This window comes from Eleginops maclovinus, chromosome 19 (assembly GCF_036324505.1).
Source record: "Eleginops maclovinus isolate JMC-PN-2008 ecotype Puerto Natales chromosome 19, JC_Emac_rtc_rv5, whole genome shotgun sequence".
NCBI lineage: Eukaryota > Metazoa > Chordata > Actinopteri > Perciformes > Eleginopidae > Eleginops > Eleginops maclovinus.
In genome coordinates this window covers 17,716,700-17,736,971 of record NC_086367.1, presented here as the reverse complement: position 1 = coordinate 17,736,971, position 20,272 = coordinate 17,716,700, and the positions used below count along the sequence as shown (strand labels likewise).

At 40.7% G+C, this 20,272-nt stretch overlaps 1 protein-coding gene across 1 annotated transcript; it reads right to left on the bottom strand.

Annotated features, from left to right (window-relative positions):
- Nucleotides 1–327: 327 nt before the first annotated feature.
- Nucleotides 328–7,572, bottom strand: LOC134881748 (uncharacterized). The gene is given in 5 exon segments (XM_063909286.1): nucleotides 328–2,278; nucleotides 2,858–3,033; nucleotides 3,136–3,466; nucleotides 6,955–7,099; nucleotides 7,102–7,572. Coding segments are annotated over 5 exon segments (1,338 nt in total). The 5' UTR covers nucleotides 7,556–7,572; the 3' UTR covers nucleotides 328–2,046.
- Nucleotides 7,573–20,272: the final 12,700 nt, after the last annotated feature.

The window sequence follows — 20,272 nt, the reverse complement described above, 5'->3', positions numbered from 1 at the left end:
CTGGTGGTTGGACTGTACAAACGACTGGTTTTCCTATTTCTGTTGGAAAATTGGGGGTTTAGATAAGGAAAGGAAGTATTTACATACTTTACATTAATAGATGGAGCAAGTGGTGCAATGTAAACAAGTACATTACTGAACTTAAGTTTCAGTGTGGTCTATACTACGATTTATAGTTTTACCACATTTCGTCTCAGAGGAAAATATTGTACTTTTACTTCATTTACTAATTTCTTGATTTAGACACAACATTTGCTTCAGATTAACAAATAATATATTATATATATAATATATTCATGTTGATCATTTTACTTTTAGCTTTTCAAATCATGGCATGACATCTCGGACGACGTTCAGTAAGGGGTGTGTCTCAGTCGTCTGTACTGGATTTCTCTTCTCGGATCATATTTTGTGTCATTTTGCCATTGTCTGTACGTGCAGGATATAAAAAAAATATTTTTTCTGGATAATACTTCTGTACTTTTACTTAACATTAGAAGGACTTATTCTCAGACTGTGGTTTAGTACCGTTACCTAAAAAAGGGCTTAAACCATACAGTTGTAAGTAAAGAATCTGAGTACTTCTTCCTACACTGGAACAATATAAGACATTCAAGTGCGTTTTACCAAAATGTCCTGAAGTGTCGCAAAGTAATACAATTCAAGGCAGAAGAATGGCCCCGGTAGACCCCCATACATACAACAAAACAGGCTATAACACCCCTTGTTGTGCAATACTAATAACTGTGCAATATATACTTGGCTGCTATGTCTCTTTACAGGATGTGTATTTTGTAAATTGTGTAATTATTTTTCAATTTTTCTATCTTTAATATTTTTAATGCATCCTTTTTTTTTTAAAGCTGTCTTTGACTCTGTGTAGCAAATGCACATTTCCTCTCTATGGGACGGATAAAGGTATTCTGATTCTGAGTGTATTATAAGTATAATACTTGAGTAAATACTTAGTTACTTTCCACCACTGACGTCAACTATGATGGAACTACATAGCACTTTCCATGAAGAGGGAGGATAATACATTAACATGATGTTACAGCAAGCCCCACTCAAGCACACTGACCCTGTTTATTCAAGAAAAGAGCTGTATTGTGAAACATTCACCAAACTACATTTCGTTTACCAAACTCCATCCACCAATTTCATCACTGCCAGAAAGAAGCAAGCATCCAACCTTTGGAAGAGGCTTGTAAAAGATATAAAATAAATGTGTATGACTGTTGAGGGTGTTCCAGCCGGCTTGTCCATACACTGGACAGTATTTTCATTGACTTTTATCTAGATTTATTTTGACAGACACATATTAAACCTCTTTCATCCTGACATGTGATCCATCCTATTTCTCTTAACATCCAGGTAAACAAAGTATGGCAGTTCGTAGGGAAATCCGTTTGATTTTGCATTTTTGTATTGGAAAGTTACTAGTACATTGACTCAAGTAGAGTACTATATTGAATTGTTTTCACATTAAACTACTTGTACTTTTTACTCCACTGCATTTAAATTAAAGATGTAGTTTCTCGATTTTTTGCAGATTTAGTCAGTAAAAGAAAATATAATCAACTAATACTTATTATATATTATTATAAGTTAAGGCACCCAGTTGAATATAAAGTAATTGAATCAAACCCCACTTTTACCAAAAGCAACACTGAAATGATGAACACATTTATGCACAATTTATTATAATAAAATCATTTTAAATATATGGTGCTCTTCACAATGAGCAATTTTACTTTTGGTGCTTAATTACTTCTAATTAATACTTTTACTTAAGTTCAATTTTGCAGCACTTTTTCTTGTAACTGAATATTTTTACACTGATGCTGACAACCAAGCAGCAAACAATTAAGTCTTGTGCTTAGCTTCAGCATTTGCATGGCAGTTGTTGATGAGTGCAGGGTGTATGGAGGATCTTGAGAGCAAAGACAAAGCAACATTTAATGATACGACACACAGATTTAACCGGGACGTTTTGAGATGTAAAGGGTCACATTCATCTGTTAAGCACAAGTGTCGTCCAATCCATCAGCTCCGCCCCTCTGAGCCCAGCATCCCCACTCTCTTCAGAACTTTGTCCACATTAGGAATCAGTTTTTCTTGGAAGTCCCACAGCCTTTTGTCTTCACGGAGCTGCTCCAACCTTAACGACCCCCGCAGTGCCACGCGGACATGAACAATCCGACAAACGTCCATAGGAACCTTGAACTGTTCTCCAAAGTTCTTCAGCACTTCATGAACCGAGGTGTACTCCACCAACCTGTGAGGCAATCATCGGTCAATTACACTGCAATTCTTTGTCCATACCTTCATTTGCCATGACAGCCTTTGATGAAACTGTCCTTTTAATACAACAGTATCCCCCTCACGAACACAAGCACAGACTCACATTACAAATATATACACAGACATACATATTTCACCTTTTACACGTAATTGTTATTTTATTGTTGTTTTTATCATATGTGATTCCAAATGCTTTCAATCACTATTGAATTTCATTATTTTTGTAAATTAGTCTTGTGTTTTCAATAACAGTGTGCCTTTTGTGGAGCCTCGCAATAAGCCAACGAGGTTTTGTGCCTCTTCCTGGACTATATATTATGTGTTTTCTATTATATTTGTGTATTTTTAAATTGTGCAAACAATAAACAATCTTTTTAGTGTTCAAAATCTTTTTACAGCATGTGTTACTATGATATTAAAAGTTCTCTACAATAAATAACTTAAATAGTGTTTGACAAAAAAGATCTATAGCCACATTTATTATGTATTCAGCCAAAAGCTCTAAGTGTGGGTCCTGAACGAATAACCCTTTGGTTTGACGAATTCAGCTTACCTTGGCTGAACTATCATCTTGTACGGGTGGTATTTTGTCCTGTCAGGATCCTCCTTGTAGATATGCTCCAGAATATTAACTCCCGGCACGTCACTCCACTGAGGCAGGTGAAACCTACCACTTGGCTCAAAATGGTGCTTGGGGAAGATGTGGTTCTCAATGAGGAATACTCCTGTCTACAGAATGTCATACAGCAAGGGAGATGGAGAGAAAACATAAACACTTCTACTGTTTGGATATTGATGTAATATTCCTTATAAAAATGACCAAAACTCTACCTTTGGATGCTGCTTTTGGAGCATGTCCATTAGAGACATCAGGTTGTTGTGTTTGTACGGCATTATGATCTCATCGATGTCGTTTAACAGCATGTAGCGCGAGTGCTCCATGGATCTGTAAATGCACTCATTGAGCGTGGTCAGCTGGCCAAAGTAGTGAATGTCCCCCCCGCTCTGTGAGAGGAGCCATCCCTTTGATGGGTTAAGGTACTGGTGGATTGGCCACGGGACCATCTCCACGAAGCCCTCCTGGCTGTAACTCTGCAGCAGGCGGTCCAGGTCTGAGCTGCAGCTGGTGTTATATATCACCACTCTGTCCACACCCAGCAATCTGTAGCAAAGCAATGAAATGGGTAAATTATTTGATTACAAAAATAAACGATATATAATAAATAAAATATGTCTGACTAATCAACAATCCAACATTGTAACCCTTAGTGCTACTACACTAGCATGGCCTAAAAATAACACAGCATCTTTTTAATTATAGATTTTTAATTTTAATACATATTTGAAATGTAAAGCAATAATAAAATATCTGGTTTTATCAACACTGAAGACATCATCTTTGTTTTTGTTTGTACAAATTGGTAAGAGGCGAGAGTCGTTGGCCGAAGCGAAAACATTTGAATCTGTAAACATTCATAGATTAATTGTTAATCCAACTCATACATGTCTCATGTTTAATATATGTTGCACATCTTTCTCTTGTTTAGTTCTTTAGCACAACTAGGATTATAGAACAAAAATAAAGTAGGCTATGTCAATTATTCCTTTGTTACTACCTGATGGAGTCTCTCATATTCTCCAACTTGTATTTGACTGTAAAAAACAAACAGACATTACAAACCTCTGATGCAGAGGGCTGGATACAGTTGGGGAAATATTTTACTAGGCACAGGACTTTGACCTCGTTCATCAGTTTGTACTGACATCGCTGAGCACAGGCCTGCGACCTTGAAGTGCTGTGCTCTCTGTGTTTTGTCTCCCCTCTGCTGTTTGTTGGCATCAGCTGATAGAGGTGTAATATTACTTTGCCTGTTTGATTTTGTTATGCAGAATGTTGACTATTCTCTCAGGACCAGCTAATTACATGGGACTGGATGAGAAATTTCGGAATTGTTTTGGGCAAGAGCTGTGTTACCTCGTGGTTGCAGCAAATGTCTTTGCCAATCCTCCGACTTCCAATAAATTGGAATTCTTTACTGTTTGCCAGCCCTCCCGTTTTCTCGTTGTGTTTTTCGACTACATGCTCTAAAAGTTTCCATGAGAGATAACACCGTCAGTAATAATGTGACAGTCAAAGCTCACTGTATCTAAGACTCAACTCATTACACTAAATTAATGCTAGTTAATTTTAATTGAAGACTATACTAGCAGCAACAGTAACATTGTATACGAATATATTTATATGTATATAGACTCCTGCATTTACTTGGTCACTTGCAACATTCTCTGCATTATTCAGATTATTGCTTTATTTATTTCTGACATAGTTTACTCAATGTGCATTACTTTTGGTACATTGGTCTTAAAACATAACTTTCAATTCTATTCTACTGTTGCTTCTTGCTTCTTGTTTTATGTCATATATATATATATATATATATATATACACTCTCAGCCCCTTGCAATATATATATATATATATTGCAAGGGGCTGAGAGGCAGGGTAGTTGGAGGCACCTACATTCCTAGCAGGTGGCTCCACCCTCTCCTAATAAGCAGTTGTGGGAGCAGGTGTGGAGACCCACACCACTAGGACTGATCACTACCTCAAGGGAGACAAAGCCCACAGCCAGGTTCAGTATGTGTTGGCACACGAAAGGAGCAGTCCAATCTCTAACCTCCCTTTCCTCAGCAAAATCTTGGAAAGAGCAGTGGCTGCACAGCTTCAACATCACCTGTCCCACCATGAGCTCTTCGAACCCTCCAATCTGGTTTTAGAACCCACCATAGCACTGAGACAGCCCTCATCAAAATCACTAATGACCTTCTGCTTGCTGCCGACAATGGCCTCATCTCCATCCTCATCCTCCTTGACCTTTCTGCAGCTTTTGATACAGTCTCCCATACCATCCTTCTCCACCACCTCTCTGAGCTCATCGGGCTCAGTGGTTCAGCACTGTCCTGGTTCCAGTCCTACCTCACAGACCGGAAACAATTCATCACCCTAAATGGCTCCAACTCTCATACAGCACCCGTCCACCATGGCGTGCCCCAGGGCTCTGTGCTAGGTCTTCTGCTGTTCACTATTTACATGCTACCCCTAGGTCATATCATCCGTAAACATGGACTCAACTTCCACTGCTACGCCGATGATACCCAACTCTATATCAGCACAAACCCCTCCTCCCAGCTCCCACCCACACAACTTGTCACCTGCCTGCAGGAACTCAAATCATGGATGACCACAAACCTACTCAAACTAAACAGCAATAAGACAGAGCTCATGATGGTGGCCTCTGCACCACTGCTCAGGAAAGTTGGTGACCTGGCCCTGGTTGTGGATGGCTGCTCCATTTCCCCATCTCCTGAGTTGCGCAACCTGGGCGTCATCCTGGACTCCACTCTCTCCTTCCGGTCCCACATCAACGACTTCACCAAGTCGGCCTTCTACCACCTCAGAAACATCTCACGACTCTGGCCTTCACTCACGCATTCAGTCACAGAGACACTCATCCATGCCTTCATCACCTCCCGTCTGGACTACTGCAACGGTGTCCTATCTGGACTGCCCACCAAGGCCCTTAGCAGACTCCAGTACGTCCAGAACTCAGCTGCCAGGGTTCTAACCCACACAAAGCCCTGGCAGCATATCACTCCCATCCTCCAACAGCTCCACTGGTTGCCAGTCAAGTCACGCATCACTTACAAGATCCTCCTGCTCACCTACAAATCTCTCCATGGACTCTCACCACAATACCTCACAGATGTCCTCCACCCCTACACCTCTGACAAGGACCTGCTGGCCACTCCCGCACCAGATTGCGAACTTTTGGGGACAGGGCCTTCTCTGCCAATGCTCCCACACTCTGTAACAGTCTATCACTCCACGTCCGCTCTGCCCAATCCCTGCCCATGTTCAAAAAGCAACTCAAAACATTTCTCTGCACTAAGTCCTTTGATCCCTTCGCCTCAGCTCCGTAACTGCACACACACACCCAGCACGACACAGTACATCAATAAGTGAAACAAACAATCCTCAGAGAGGTTTAAGTGAGGGTTAGAGTCCTCCTTATCCCATCGGCGCACTGGGGCCGAGTACAGGAGGGGGAATATGAGTGAAACTGTAAAGTGTCAGTGGTTCAACCGATCTGAAACACTATCTGAAGCAGTCACATGGTATTGACGGGCAGCGAGGCTTCGTTTGTCATCGATGACGTCACTGGCCTGAAATGATACAAGCCTCGATACGCGATTCACAAAAAAAATCCTGCATTACTCGACACACGCTCCGAAGCCTCGGCGCAGTACGTAACATGACTATATTCAACCACTGCCTCTGTCTTGATTGCTGCACTACCATTTCCCTCTTTTGTCAGCCCAGTCCTGTTACAATATATTATTTTGCATTGTTGGAGGAGCTCGGGACTGAACATTTTCATTGCCATAACTACACTGTAACATCTGTGCATATAACAATAAAGCCCTTGAAACTTTAACCTTTAACCTAACCTAACCTAATCAAAAGCATTGGTTTAATGAAATACAATCCAGAGACACTGCAACAGTGCATTTGCAAAGGTCTCATTGTTCACACAATATATATCATTTTTAAACTGTGTCAGTGTTTTGTGGTGTTGTTGCTGTGCTAACCTGTACATTTCCAGAGTCTGTGCAAACTGAAGCACATTGTTGTAATCTCCGAACAGGTTGGAGATGCAGACTGTGAAGTTAAACTGTAACTTTTGCTCCTCCTTCCCATCATTCTTCTGGTTTCTTATAGGAAGCCAGTGTGGTTATGTATTGTATCACTGTGTGGCTGCGTCAACAGACTGACATGTGTAGCGCCAAAGCTCCTAGGAATTGGACACATGACACTTGTCGTGATGAAGGGAAAACCAAAGTTGTCATTGTGTTTTAAAATTGTTGTTGGAGTCGCACTTGATAACTGGCCTGCACAGCAGAAAAGACAGTAGAGGGGTTGGTCGGAGTCTTTCCTAAATATGCCGATGATGCGTATATCCAAGCCTTTCACTCTCTGGTCCATGTAGGCAGAGACCAGAATGTGCTTGGTATTGTTGAGGGGGGTTAGGGTCTGCTCGGAGATCTGCAGGGAGCACCTTTTTGGGACTGAAAGTGGCTTTGGGAAAGCCTTGTAAGTCCTGGGTATTGTCACATTGAGGCTGAGGAGGAGGATAAGGGTAGCAATGAAGAGGAGGAGTAACATCCCTTTTAGTTCTTTAAACTTTTCCATCCAGGTAGAGGCACAAAAGATTCCCAACCTGAGGCAGAATGAGGAATCAGTTCAGATAACAAATTTGAGGAACAAAGCTGATTTCTTAAGCCATCAATAAAATCACATACCACAAATTTCGAAAGGAGGGAGTTATCTTTCTCGAGATCATATTAGTTTGAGATACGTGCAAACACAAATCAGCTTGAAACAGAACTCTCTATCTTTCTTCCACTTAAAGGTGAGAGTCTCCAGATAAACAAAAGCACAGCGATGTGAGACAAAGCAATCAAACGCACAAGTGACGATGCAAATGTGAAAGTGAGCACCCTTTAACTGTGCCTTAACATTTACTTTCTGCAAGTGTCCAAAGGTGAAGAACAAATATTTCAAATTCTTTACAGTCTCTACACCTATTTGCCAGGAACTGCTCCTTTATCTTCTACAACTGTTTCACACTGAGGCAACCTAGGTTGCAAACACATAACTTACATGAGGGGGAGCCTACCAAAGAATATATATTATAGAAAAAGATGTACATTTAAGTCATGTCTGGAGATTATATAACTATAACGTTATGAAAAACGCTGGAACATTGTTGTGTTGTAAGTAGTAAGTATGCAGCTGTGGTATCAGTGACAGACAGCTTAATAGTATTGCATTATAGGCTACACGTATTGTAAATGACATGACAAAGTTGCCTCATTTAAGATATAATTCATTTCACAATTAATTAAATAAATAAATACTTTATTTCATGTTATATCAAAGTTGTTAAAATATAGCATGGTTTAAAAGGCAGTTTACAAATGCATTGTGACTGTAAGTTTCTGTGGTTTTGGTGCCAATGTTTGTTCATTAGTACTGCGTGTTTTGTTAACATACTGTGAAACTCAAAGTGGGCAGAAATCCTAGAACCTGCTGTAGCATTGTCGTAAAGGTATCAGCAGAAAAAAACATGTTGAATTCAGAATCTCCTTTCATGACAAGCAGCCAACAAGTTCTCGAGGGTGTAATCAACGGAAGAGGGACATTATTTAAAAACCTCTTCCCTACTCACCGCAGCCCATTGTCAATTGATACACCGTTCTTCTCCGATAACATCATTTAAATATGCATTTGCAGAAAATGAAATAAAACACAAACCACGGAAAACATTTAGCAGCCAATATTCACCCCAAAAACTTTTAAAAACTGGTAATAATGTTATTCTTCAATGACATTTACAGTAGGAATAGAACAATAATATAAAAGGTGTCATTATTGAGTGTAATTTAACGCTACGGATGTTTTAAGGATTTTGAGATGAGTCGAGATGTATTATTTATTAACTTGTAAGCTTATTTATAATTATTTGTAATGCTAATATGAAGACTAAATCAAACATAGTGACTCACCAGAGCTGAAGCGCGTACTCGTACTGAACGTTTTTAAAGGAAGTACATTCTCTCACCAGGGGCGTCACTAGGTTTTAAGGATAGGGGGGGGGGGGCTAAGCCACCAGGAGATGCACAGGATGTGAGCGAACGTTTAATTTCACAAACAGCTAAAACTGAGAAATTGCCTTACACTTTTTGGACAGATTTAACAGATCCTTTACTGCTTAAATGTTTCGGGCCACTATTACATCTTTAATACAGTACAACTGGAAGGTGCGATGGGTCGACCAGCCCGAATTTGGACATCGTTTCGATTTTGATTTCTGAGGTTTCCATATGTATGTGCTTAAGTTACATTCTACACATATTGTTATAAATAATTAGAGTTCCTCCTTTTGATAGGTCTGGAGTACTTTGTGTGGTCGCCTAGGGCAGAGGGGCTGTGAGAGAATTTTGCTGTCTAGATTGTTTGAGCGTAACTTGGGAAGATGGCTGTCGGACAGGTTTTTCGCTCTCGCACTCCATAAAATTATATTAGTGTTAAAGTTATGCTGTAGAAAGCAGGTAGTGGAGGAATTGTTACCTATAGCAAAATTGTAGTCATGTATGGTTTATTATTTTAGTTTCGAGACTCTGTGTATTCTGTGTATTAAATCTGGAGATATAGGTTTCAAGGTTTCAAGGTTTTATTTGTCATATGCACAGCAGATACAGCGTATATGTTGGCAATGAAAATCTTATGTCGCGTGCTCCTCCAACAACTCAACATACATGGTGCAAAAGATAAATAAAATAGTGAAAAAGAGAGAAGAATATTTACAATATTAACAATACAGATTTGAGGATGTGAAATATATACATATGTGGAATACATTGAAAGTATTTAAATACTTTACACTGTTGAATGAGGAGGTATGGACAGATGCATATATTATAACAGATGTGTATGGCAGATATGTATAATATATAGATATGTGTACTATAAACAGATATGTATGGCAGATGTGTATAATATATATGTATGTGTGTACTATAAACAGATGTGAGTAGACATTCACACAGCTCAGGAGTTCAGTAGTCTTATAGCCTGTGGTATAAAACTGTCTCTGAGTCTGGTGGTCTTGGTCCGGATGCTGCGGTACCGTCTGCCAGACGGCAGCAGACAGAACAGATTGTTGCTGGGGTGATGGGGGTCCTTTAATATCCTACCGGCCTTCTTCCTACACCGCTGGGTGTAGAGGTCCTCCATGGATGGCAACTCCGTCCTGGTGATGTGCTGAGCAGTTTTCACCACCCTCTGTAGAGTCTTACGGTTGAGGGCGGTGCAACTGCCATACCAGGCGGTGATGCAGCCAGTCAGGATACTCTCGATGGTGCACCTGTAGAAGTTGCAGAGTATCCTGGAGTCCATGTTGAACTTCCGCAGCCTGCGGAGGAAGAAGAGCCGCTGTCGAGCCATCTTGGATATGACCCTGGTGTGATGTGTCCATGTCAGGTCCTCACTGATGTTAACCCCGAGGAACCTGAAGCTGCTGACTCTCTCCACAGGAGTCCCGTCGATGGTGATGGGTGTGTGTGCTTCTCTCTGCCTCTTCCTGTAGTCCACAATCAGCTCCTTTGTTTTGCTGACGTTGAGATGGAGGTTGTTGTCCTGGCACCAAGATGTCAGGGCTCTGACCTCCTCTCTGTACGCCGTCTCGTCGCCGTCTGTGATCAGGCCGATGACGGTCGTGTCGTCAGCAAACTTGATGATGGTGTTGGAGCTGTGTGTGGCCACGCAGTCGTGCGTGAACAGGGAGTAGAGGAGAGGGCTGAGCACACAACCCTGAGGGGCTCCGGTGTTGAGGGTCAAGGTGGAGGATGTGATGTTCCCCATCCGCACTGCCTGGGATCTGCCCGTCAGGAAGCTCATGATCCAGTCACAGAGGGCGCTGTTGAGCCCAAGGTCCCTGAGCTTAATGATGAGCTTGGAGGGCACAATGGTGTTGAATGCTGAACTGTAGTCAATGAACAGCATTCTCACATAAGTGTTCCTCTGGTCCAGGTGGGAGAGGGCAGTGTGGAGGGTGAGGGAGATGGCATCATCCGTGGACCTGTTTGCTCTGTAGGCAAACTGCAGGGGGTCCAGTGAGTCAGGGAGGGAGGAGGTGATAAAAGTTTTGACTAACCGCTCAAAGCACTTCATGATGATGGAGGTGAGTGCAACTGGGCGGTAGTCATTGAGGCAGATGGGTTTTGTCTTTTTGGGGACAGGGACAATGATGGACTCTTTAAAGCATGTGGGGACTACAGACTGGAGCAGTGACCTATTGAAAATGTCTGTGAACACATCTGCCAGCTGAACTGCACACACCTTGAGAGCACGGCCAGGGATGCCATCAGGTCCTGGAGCCCTGTGTGCGTTGATCCTTTTCAGAGATCTACACACATCTGCACTGGTTAAAACCAGTGAGCAGGGATCCTGGGCCTTTGGTGCCTCCACAGCCGGGGGCTTCTCAAAGCGTGCATAAAATGTGTTCAGTTCATCTGGGAGAGATGCAGACACTTCCTCAGCACCACTCGTTGTCCTTTTGTAGTCTGTTATTGTTTTTAGTCCAGACCACATATTTCTGGCGTTGGAGCCCTTGTAGTTCGACTCCACCTTGTCCCTGTATTGTCTTTTCGCACTGCTAATAGCTCTCCGGAGTGCATACCTGGAATTCCTGTACTCATCCAAATCACCGCCGCTGTGCGCGATGGCCCGTGCTTTAAGTTTAGCTCGGACCTCGCCGTTTATCCAGGGCTTCTCATATAGCCTACGAAGGTGAATACTCTCTGAGGCCAGAGGAATGTTGGGTGGAAGAAAAGTGAATAACAACATCTGGAATACGTTAGGGTTCATTTAGGAACTGACCTAGGTCACCTTAGTGGGGCACGCAGGGGTATTGTTTACCTCACACACTTTGGGTGCGCACACTCTTTTTTCCTCTTTAAATGGCATGCACAAAGACTGTTCGGGGGACTTCCACAATTGGCTCTGGGAATCCCGCATCGCCCGTGTTGGTGTCTGATACTATGCTGTTGTAATAAACCTTATTATATACAAGCTGGTGTCTCCGGAGACTTCTTCATCATCTTCACAAACATCGCTACAAGATATACTTCATCACCAACAGCAGTGATCAATACTTACTCTCTTGAAAAAAATTCGTATATCCATTCTTGTTCACGTTCTTCTGCTAATGCTGCTCTAGTCGGTTCTGTGTGCTCCGCTCCGGGTACACACATGCTGCGGGTACCCAGATGCAGAGACGAGTGCAACCTAGGTTGCAGTGAAAACGTGGACTGGATTTCAGTGATGTGGGCGTGCTCTATGAACAAGTGGAATGGATTGGATAACGACGCACTGACCCTGTCTCTCTACCTTTCACTATAGGGAAACTAAGATTTATGACCATTAAGTTAATAATGACTGGTTGTATGATTATTTATGTGAACTCATATTCTGGCCACATTATATTGAATTTTTCGGCATTTAAAAACAAATAATAATTAAAAAAAATTAATAAATGAACATAAAATGATGTAGGGGGGCTTAAGAATATTTTAGGGGGGCTGAAGCCCCCCTAAAATAGGCCTAATGACGCCACTGGTACAAATGTTTTATAATTAATAGTTAATTGTGCCTCTTTTTTGCCAAATGTCCCTCCACGACCATTTGTCCCTGCTTTGATTGTCTGGCACACTCACAGTGAAACTGAACGAATCATTTGGAGGTTAATGACCATACCGACAGAAATACCAGACAAATGCTGATTCACTGGACAAGTGTCAGTGTCAAGACAAAACTGGTCGCCGATTTCTACCGGCATTTTGCTGTTGACAACACCTGTCAAAGCGAATCGCTCGTGTTTAAGAGAGAAGGGATAGACGAACTTCACTTGGCGTATAACGTAGGGTCACTGTGAAAAGGGTAAAGCTACTTAAACAGCAACATGTAAAGAAAAAGCATCCTCCATATAGAGCATTACCTCAATGTGTCGTTAACATGTGGAAAAACAGCAGCAATGCGTGTGTGTCTGCGATCTGCACAGGTGGTGGGAGATTACCTTGGCACGAGGTTTGAAGCAACCAATCAGATGGAGGTATTCCCGCTGTTCCTGGGGTGGAAGTAAAAGTCCCTCCTTCAAAATCATACTTAGACAGAAATGCAGAAGTATTATCAGCTGAATAGTGTTGTGGTTATAGCAGGGCCGGTTCTAGCCCATTGGCTGCCCTAGGCAATATTGAGATTTTGCGCCCCCCCCCCCCTTGGTCAGCTTGCGGGGGGGGGGGGGGGGGGCGCAAAATCTCGAAATATGGGTTGGGGCATGTTCATTTAATTCAATGAGGGTTTTATATCCCATGCTTTAAAAAAAAAAAGAAATGTGTTAATCAATGTTGTTAAAACAAAGATGTGTGCTTAAGGGCACCACTAGGCCCCCCCCCCCCGCCAATTTGGCGCCCTAGGCGGTCGCCTTGATGGCCTGTAGAAAGAACCGGCCCTGGGTTATAGCATGGGGTTATATTTCAGCTTTAGCAGAAGCAATGATTTTACTGGAAGTGAAACTTGAAAAGAGTAAGGGTTATTTTCTTCCAGCAGATGTCACCAAACAGCAAACATTAACCCTTACTCTCTTTTGCTGCACCAGTCTGGCTCTGGCTGGGATGTATGTGTTGCTCTCTCATCCTGACAGATGGCCCTTATAAACAGCCATCTTTGTAATGAATGATGCATGTATATAGGCTCATTTTAATTCCAATTAAAGTCAAATCAGATTGGAATATTGGGGAATAACATACTGTATAACGAACATATAGAGGAATAGGGAATACTCCTCTCTGTTGGGTCCCTTATGTACCACGTCTGTCTCCAAGATGTCATACAGTACAGAGCATGCAGCAAACTATGAATGGCAGCTTATTATTTCCCCATGAAATTAACCAATACTCCTATTCTCACAGGCCCCTGGCTTTCTGTGAGTCAGCTTGTGTTTATTAGATTAAACACAACTTTATTGATGAATGTGTCGACTGTAAGCGCAATTTGAAGTAAGCACATTAAAGTCTTAAAAGTAGATTTTGAAACAGGACCCCTCAACTATTATTGCTATTGTAGTGTAATGTTTAATTAAACAACTTATTGAACAAATGTCTACAACCACAGCAGCTCTTTGACTACTTTGAAACATGAGTGCTAACTTCAGCTTGATTATATGCTCACAATGACAATGTTTGAAAACTAATGTTAAGCACGTCTAATGATCACTATCTTAGATTAGCTTGTTAGCATGCAGATATTTTCTAATTAGCACCAAACACAAATAACATATTAGGCTGATGATTAATTTATGCAAACCCTCTCCAACATTATTACTTGACGCTGCTAGATTCAATAGCAGATGATTAGATTAGATTACACCAAATTAAATGAGATGTACTTTTACTATTTTAACTTTGGGAAACTTTTTTGTTACAGCAGCATGTCAAAAATGACATTCCATATAAAAAAAATATATATATACATATTAATAAAAGAAAGAAAGAGTATATAATTCCAAAAATTACACATTATAAACTATAATAAATGAGAAAAAACTCTTTAAAAGACTTACTGAACCACCAAATAAACTATAAACATAACATATATACATTATAAAGTGTGCAAAGTAGTTGTACAAATTTAAATGCAAAAGAAAATCAATAAAAGAAATTCCAAAGATCATCAAAGATTTTACCCTTCATCTTGGGACTTTGAATATATGTCATTGATAGTACATTTAAATTGGCTTCATGGTGGCGCTACAGAAAGGGAATCACTTAAAAAAAAACATATAGGAACCATAAATTAACCTCTTTACAAAAAGTGTGCCAAATTTCAAGCGGACTATCACCAGTTATTTCAGTGGTGTCCAGTTTACCAAAACTTTGAATCTGAAACAGTTTGACCCTTATATTTCCTGTGTAGGGTTGAGCTTGAGACACAACACGAATATCTTTAGATGTATTTTCCTTTTTGATTATACCTGAGACTGCTATGATTAGTTATCATACATAAACAATGGCTCTAAACAAAGAACTAATGGGCTTTTTTTTGGGCTATTAATAACATGTCTAGAATCCCTATAGGAGCAGGAGCAGATCTCGGGAGTGAGCTCATTTCACTGGTATCATAACACTTCTTAGCGATTCAGCACTTTTGGATACACAAATTCAAACTTCGACACACACACACACACACACACACACACACACACACACACACACACACACACACACACACACACACACACACACACACACACACACACACACACACACACACACACACACACACACACACACACACACACACACACACACACACACACACACAGGCCCCTGCTCCTCTACCAAACAAACCTCACACTGCAGATCTTCAAAAGCCTGGCCTAGCCTACAGAGACCTCAAAATCTCCCATCTTCCCAACTGTGGAAGCGCCTGACCCACATATGTAAATTAGGAAGAGTTGATTTTAGGGTAGGGGTTCAGTTGAGATTCTAGATTACCCTTCAAGAGCCCTTTGAATTGTTCTTCCAAAACCAAACTCGTGCAAATATGTAGTTACATTTTTAATTTGGAAGAAGGTGAGGTGACTTTTTTTTCTGTCATGTTTGTCTCTTCAATCACGTCTAGACTCGTTCAATAAGGCTGTCTCTCAGCTATCTGATTTTCTTTTCCCATTGAACTTTCATATCGCCTACACCATGATTTGATGCACATAATTGACAAGTGCGTTAGAAATCATTTTGCTAATGAGTGAGATAGTGTCTGTCGTTAACACTGTAACCCAGGGGAGGAAAGTGTGAGAGGAAGCAGAGCTGCCTGTCGTCATGTGCGTTGCCTGACAGCACACATCGGGCAAAGATGCAGGGTGCAAACCTTCGTCAATACAAATTTGAGACCATCAATCTTCTAATGGAGTGTGGAGATAATGAAGTGTAACCCCAGTGAATACATCTCACGCCTCACTCCCCAGTGGACACTGTGTGTAATATTTGGGACCCTTGCTTGTCGTATATTGGTCTTCGCTGTCATCTTCTAAATTACAAGGGTCTCCTTAACCGGTTTAGCCTGTCTCTGAGCCTTCTTTACTGCAAATCAATTTTCCTGTAACCTTGCTATTATGTATTGATTTATTTGCTGTTGCCTCCCTCTGTTAGGGTGGCGAGGGTTCAGGGTGTATTTTATATCCACTATGTTTTATTCCTTTTTCCTACCTACTGATTGTGTTTGTCGTTTCACGTCTGAGCTGTTCTGTGTTGTGTAGGAAAAATGTAATAAATATTTTAAGGAAAATGTCACAACTGTACACCACCTTACCCTGTACAAAGAAAGCTGATCAATGTCTCCATCTGCTGTAAGGAATCAGTTCTGACAGCAAAATGTAGCACAAATACAGTGAGTCATGATCTAAAATAATCTAATGTAGACTTTCATCTGTCAATGTACTTAGTTTTTATTGTTTCTGAAAGCGTATGATTATATTTATTATAGTGCTTTTTTTGTTTTCCCACATGGTGTCACTGAGGGTATTCGTAGCAAAAGCGTTAAGGTGCATTCTGTACAAAGATTTATCCAGCTATTTCATGTAATCTATATTTCTGCATTGTGCTTCCTGCCACTACCGAACAGGAAGAACATCCACATTAATATTTATATTTAAAACTGAATGTATTCTTCCTACACAAACCAGACTACTCAGGTGACACACATTAGTTTATGTTGCTACAGGGATACCAACACAGTTACACATTACTGCTTGAATACTGTAAGAAAGTCCTTAAAGGCCATTAATGGTTTCTTGTAACAGAAAGCTCCACAGAAAACAACAAAGTCCCTGTCACAGTCCTTTTAGCAACAGCATACACAGAGTGTGCAATCAGGAGAGATGCCACAAGTGATTAAAGTCTTTGGCGTTGACCTTGTCAATTATATCAATTTACAGGGATGCAGCCCCTATAAATAGCAGCTAGTCGAAGATCATCCCAAGGGAGCCGTAGATGGGGTCTTGACACTGGTGGTGTTGTGCTGGAATAAAACAGAAGTTAAAAGTAAAACAGACCTTTTGAGCGGTGTTCTCCACGAAGAGCTGATCAACTTTGAACCACACCACCGAATAACACATTTGATTAATGCTAAAAGAATAGCGAGTAGAATCCCCCTAGCTCCCCACAATCGTATAAAGACAAATCATTAAGGCAAAGGAACTCATTTGTCGCATCATATGGATTTCCAACCTGGGGGTGGCGACCTTCAGTGTCACCAAAGCATTTCAGGGCTCAGAAAACTTTTGCTTAGACTGTATACAGTTAGCTTTTTTCAGATTTGTACATAATGTAAATTATTCATTGTTTTACTAACGTATTAACTCATTAAATCATCCTATTAAGGTCACGTTGACCTACCCACAACATGTTTAATTCACAAAGCATTCCAGCTCTGCTAAACAGCCTCAGGTCACATTACCAAAGTATGCATTAAAGACAACCTCAATTTGTAAAAAAAAAAAAAACCCAGCATATATATTTTTTAGAAAAGCCTGTTAAGTATGTTTGACTGTAAGAATTAAAAATTAAGTAAAAGTAAATAATGAATAAGGAGAATTTCAAAAATATGAGGAAAACTAATACGTTATGCAATTTTCACATAGAATAATCTTTACGAAATCACTCGCATTACACAAACTTTACTGCAGTACTTGCATTCACTAGAATAATTGTACAAGGTAACAGTTGTTCTGGCCCGTCAATTTTATGCATTAAACACAATATGAAATATCCATTTAATAGGTTGCCTTTAAGAGAAACGTTTCGGAAGAAATCATAGTCCCTGTTTATTAATATTTAAGGTTATGTTTAAGTTATGGTGTTAATACAGTTTTTCTGCAACTTGCCCTTGGCTTGGCAACCAAAGAGAGGTTTACACACACACACACACACACACACACACACACACACACACACACACACACACACACACACACACACACACACACACACACACACACACACACACACACACACACACACACACACACACACACACACACTCTCCTCGCCAACCTTTATTGCTCCTGGGGGCCAGATGGTATTTCATATAGGGACAGGTTCTCTGGCTAGGGGGTGGTTGTGTGAGATGAAGCACTACAAAGACTGTATTCATTCTTTGTTCCTGTTATGTTCCTTCTTTCTTAAGTCGAGTCTTTATTTAATACAGAAGCCAATAAGTCTCTTTATTTGTTTGTACTTGAAATCTAAAGTTGTGTCTAATATAGAGGTCAAAACAAAGTAATGTTGTCCTCTACAGGGTTTGAAAAAGATTTACTTGGCATATCAGGGAATGGGAAAGCTAAATTGGACATACTGTCAAATTTGGCAGTAATTGATCAGCTTTTTGGAAGTTTGTATCTCCTTAAATCTGTATTTGGAGTTGTTGAACACGTAGAAGGAATCCATGTAAGAAATGAAAGTCCTATTTGTGTAAATAAAAGGCCATTGTAACAAAAACCAGGCCAACAAATTGCCATCACATTTACAAAAGGGGTGCATGACTGCATTGCAATCATTATACTCTCTCATGGGAATTCAATACAGCCAACATTTTTGGAAGTAAAAAATACCATATGGATATTTCCTGGTAGCAAATAAAGTTTGGTGTAAGTTCAGTGTTGCTGACTTAAATGCATTGCGAAAAAAAACAATTGAACTGACAATTTGTTGATCATAAATTCTGCAAGGTTTACGTCCAGTGCAGTTTTCTTCTTTCCTGCATCAGAATCAGAGATCCTTTATTAGTCCCACAGCAGGGGAAATTTAGCAACACCGCTACCGGCTGTCAGTCAGCCAAACATCAAGAAACCTGAGGCAGGACTGCTCTCTGTGAGGTCTGTCTCCAGTTGAGCCTCAACGCTCCGTGTCAGTATAGCAGTGGACACTCAACCTGACATTGATTCATGCTGACAGGCATATTTTGCACCATATCTTTAATGTATCTGGGACGTTGGAGGACAAACGTCTCTCTGTGGTCATTCTATTCCATCAACTACCATCCAGTGGATTTGTTTTAACCTCCCCCCATACACAAATACACACACATACACACAACTGAAATGTTCTCACACTTTCTTAGCAAAGTCTGAACATTGGTTTTCGTGGGAGTGCTACATTCAGATCATTTTAGCTGTGTTTTTATCTGTAGACCACAAAGACGGAGCAATGTGTGATGCAAAGGAGGCTTTAGCGAAACTGCTTTGCATTTGATCGACCTCTTACGCTTTCATCAGCTGCAATGAGAACTTCTCCTCAGTCACGATTAGAGGGGCATGTAGAGAGATGTAAATTTAGACAAGATCATAGAGAAAGCTGCAAGGCTTAGCCATCCAGAAGTTAGACAGATAAATCAGGTCAAACTGAGCAGGGGACACAAGCCGCAGGCAGCATTTTTGCATACTTTCAGTTCAAGCTTAAAGATCCACTGTTCTGAAAGGAGTGGTGAGCACTCATGACTGCGCGCAAACGTGTTTATCCTAACCTTTATTTACATATTCAGGGCACATCGCTGAACAATGGTTAGCAGTAACATAAACAAGGCAAAATATGAGGCTAGTTATGTTTCTCGCCTGTGTTCTGTCCTGGTTTAAAGGTCACCTATTATGCTAAATCCAATTTTCCATGACTTTTATACATAAATATGTGTCCTCTCTGTGTTCAGAGATTCGAAACGTTTCTGAAAAAATGCTTCTCTCTCTTTTTGTTTTGATCCATTTATATAAAAACCTGTCGGAAAATGAATTGATCAGATGTTAGTCACTTTGTGATGTCACAGCTGTTTGTTGGGTTGTGCAACCATTAGTCAATAACCGACCACGTTAACACCCGTCCACCACCTGAATCTCCTCCTAGCGCATCATTGTGTTTTTTTAAACTAATCATCTCTCAGAGGGGCGTTGCCAGCAGCAGCTCATTTGCATTTAAAGCTACAGACACAGAATCAACACTTTTGATATAGAGCTGAAACAGAGGGGTATACAGCAGATACATGTTTTGTATATATCTGAGACCTATAATATATTGTTGAAAAAGAGTATAATAGGGGACCTTTAAAGATTATTCCATTTAGTAAAACTTTCCAAAGTTATAAGAAGTAAATTAACTGATATGACTAACCTGCTATTTCTAGATCTCCCTGACAACAGTTTTTGAATCGACAAAGAAAGTATATCAAAGAAGTACATATGTATTTCTCACAATTGCCTTTTCCATAGTAGGCAGATTAAGGAGAGCATTAAGTTGAATCATG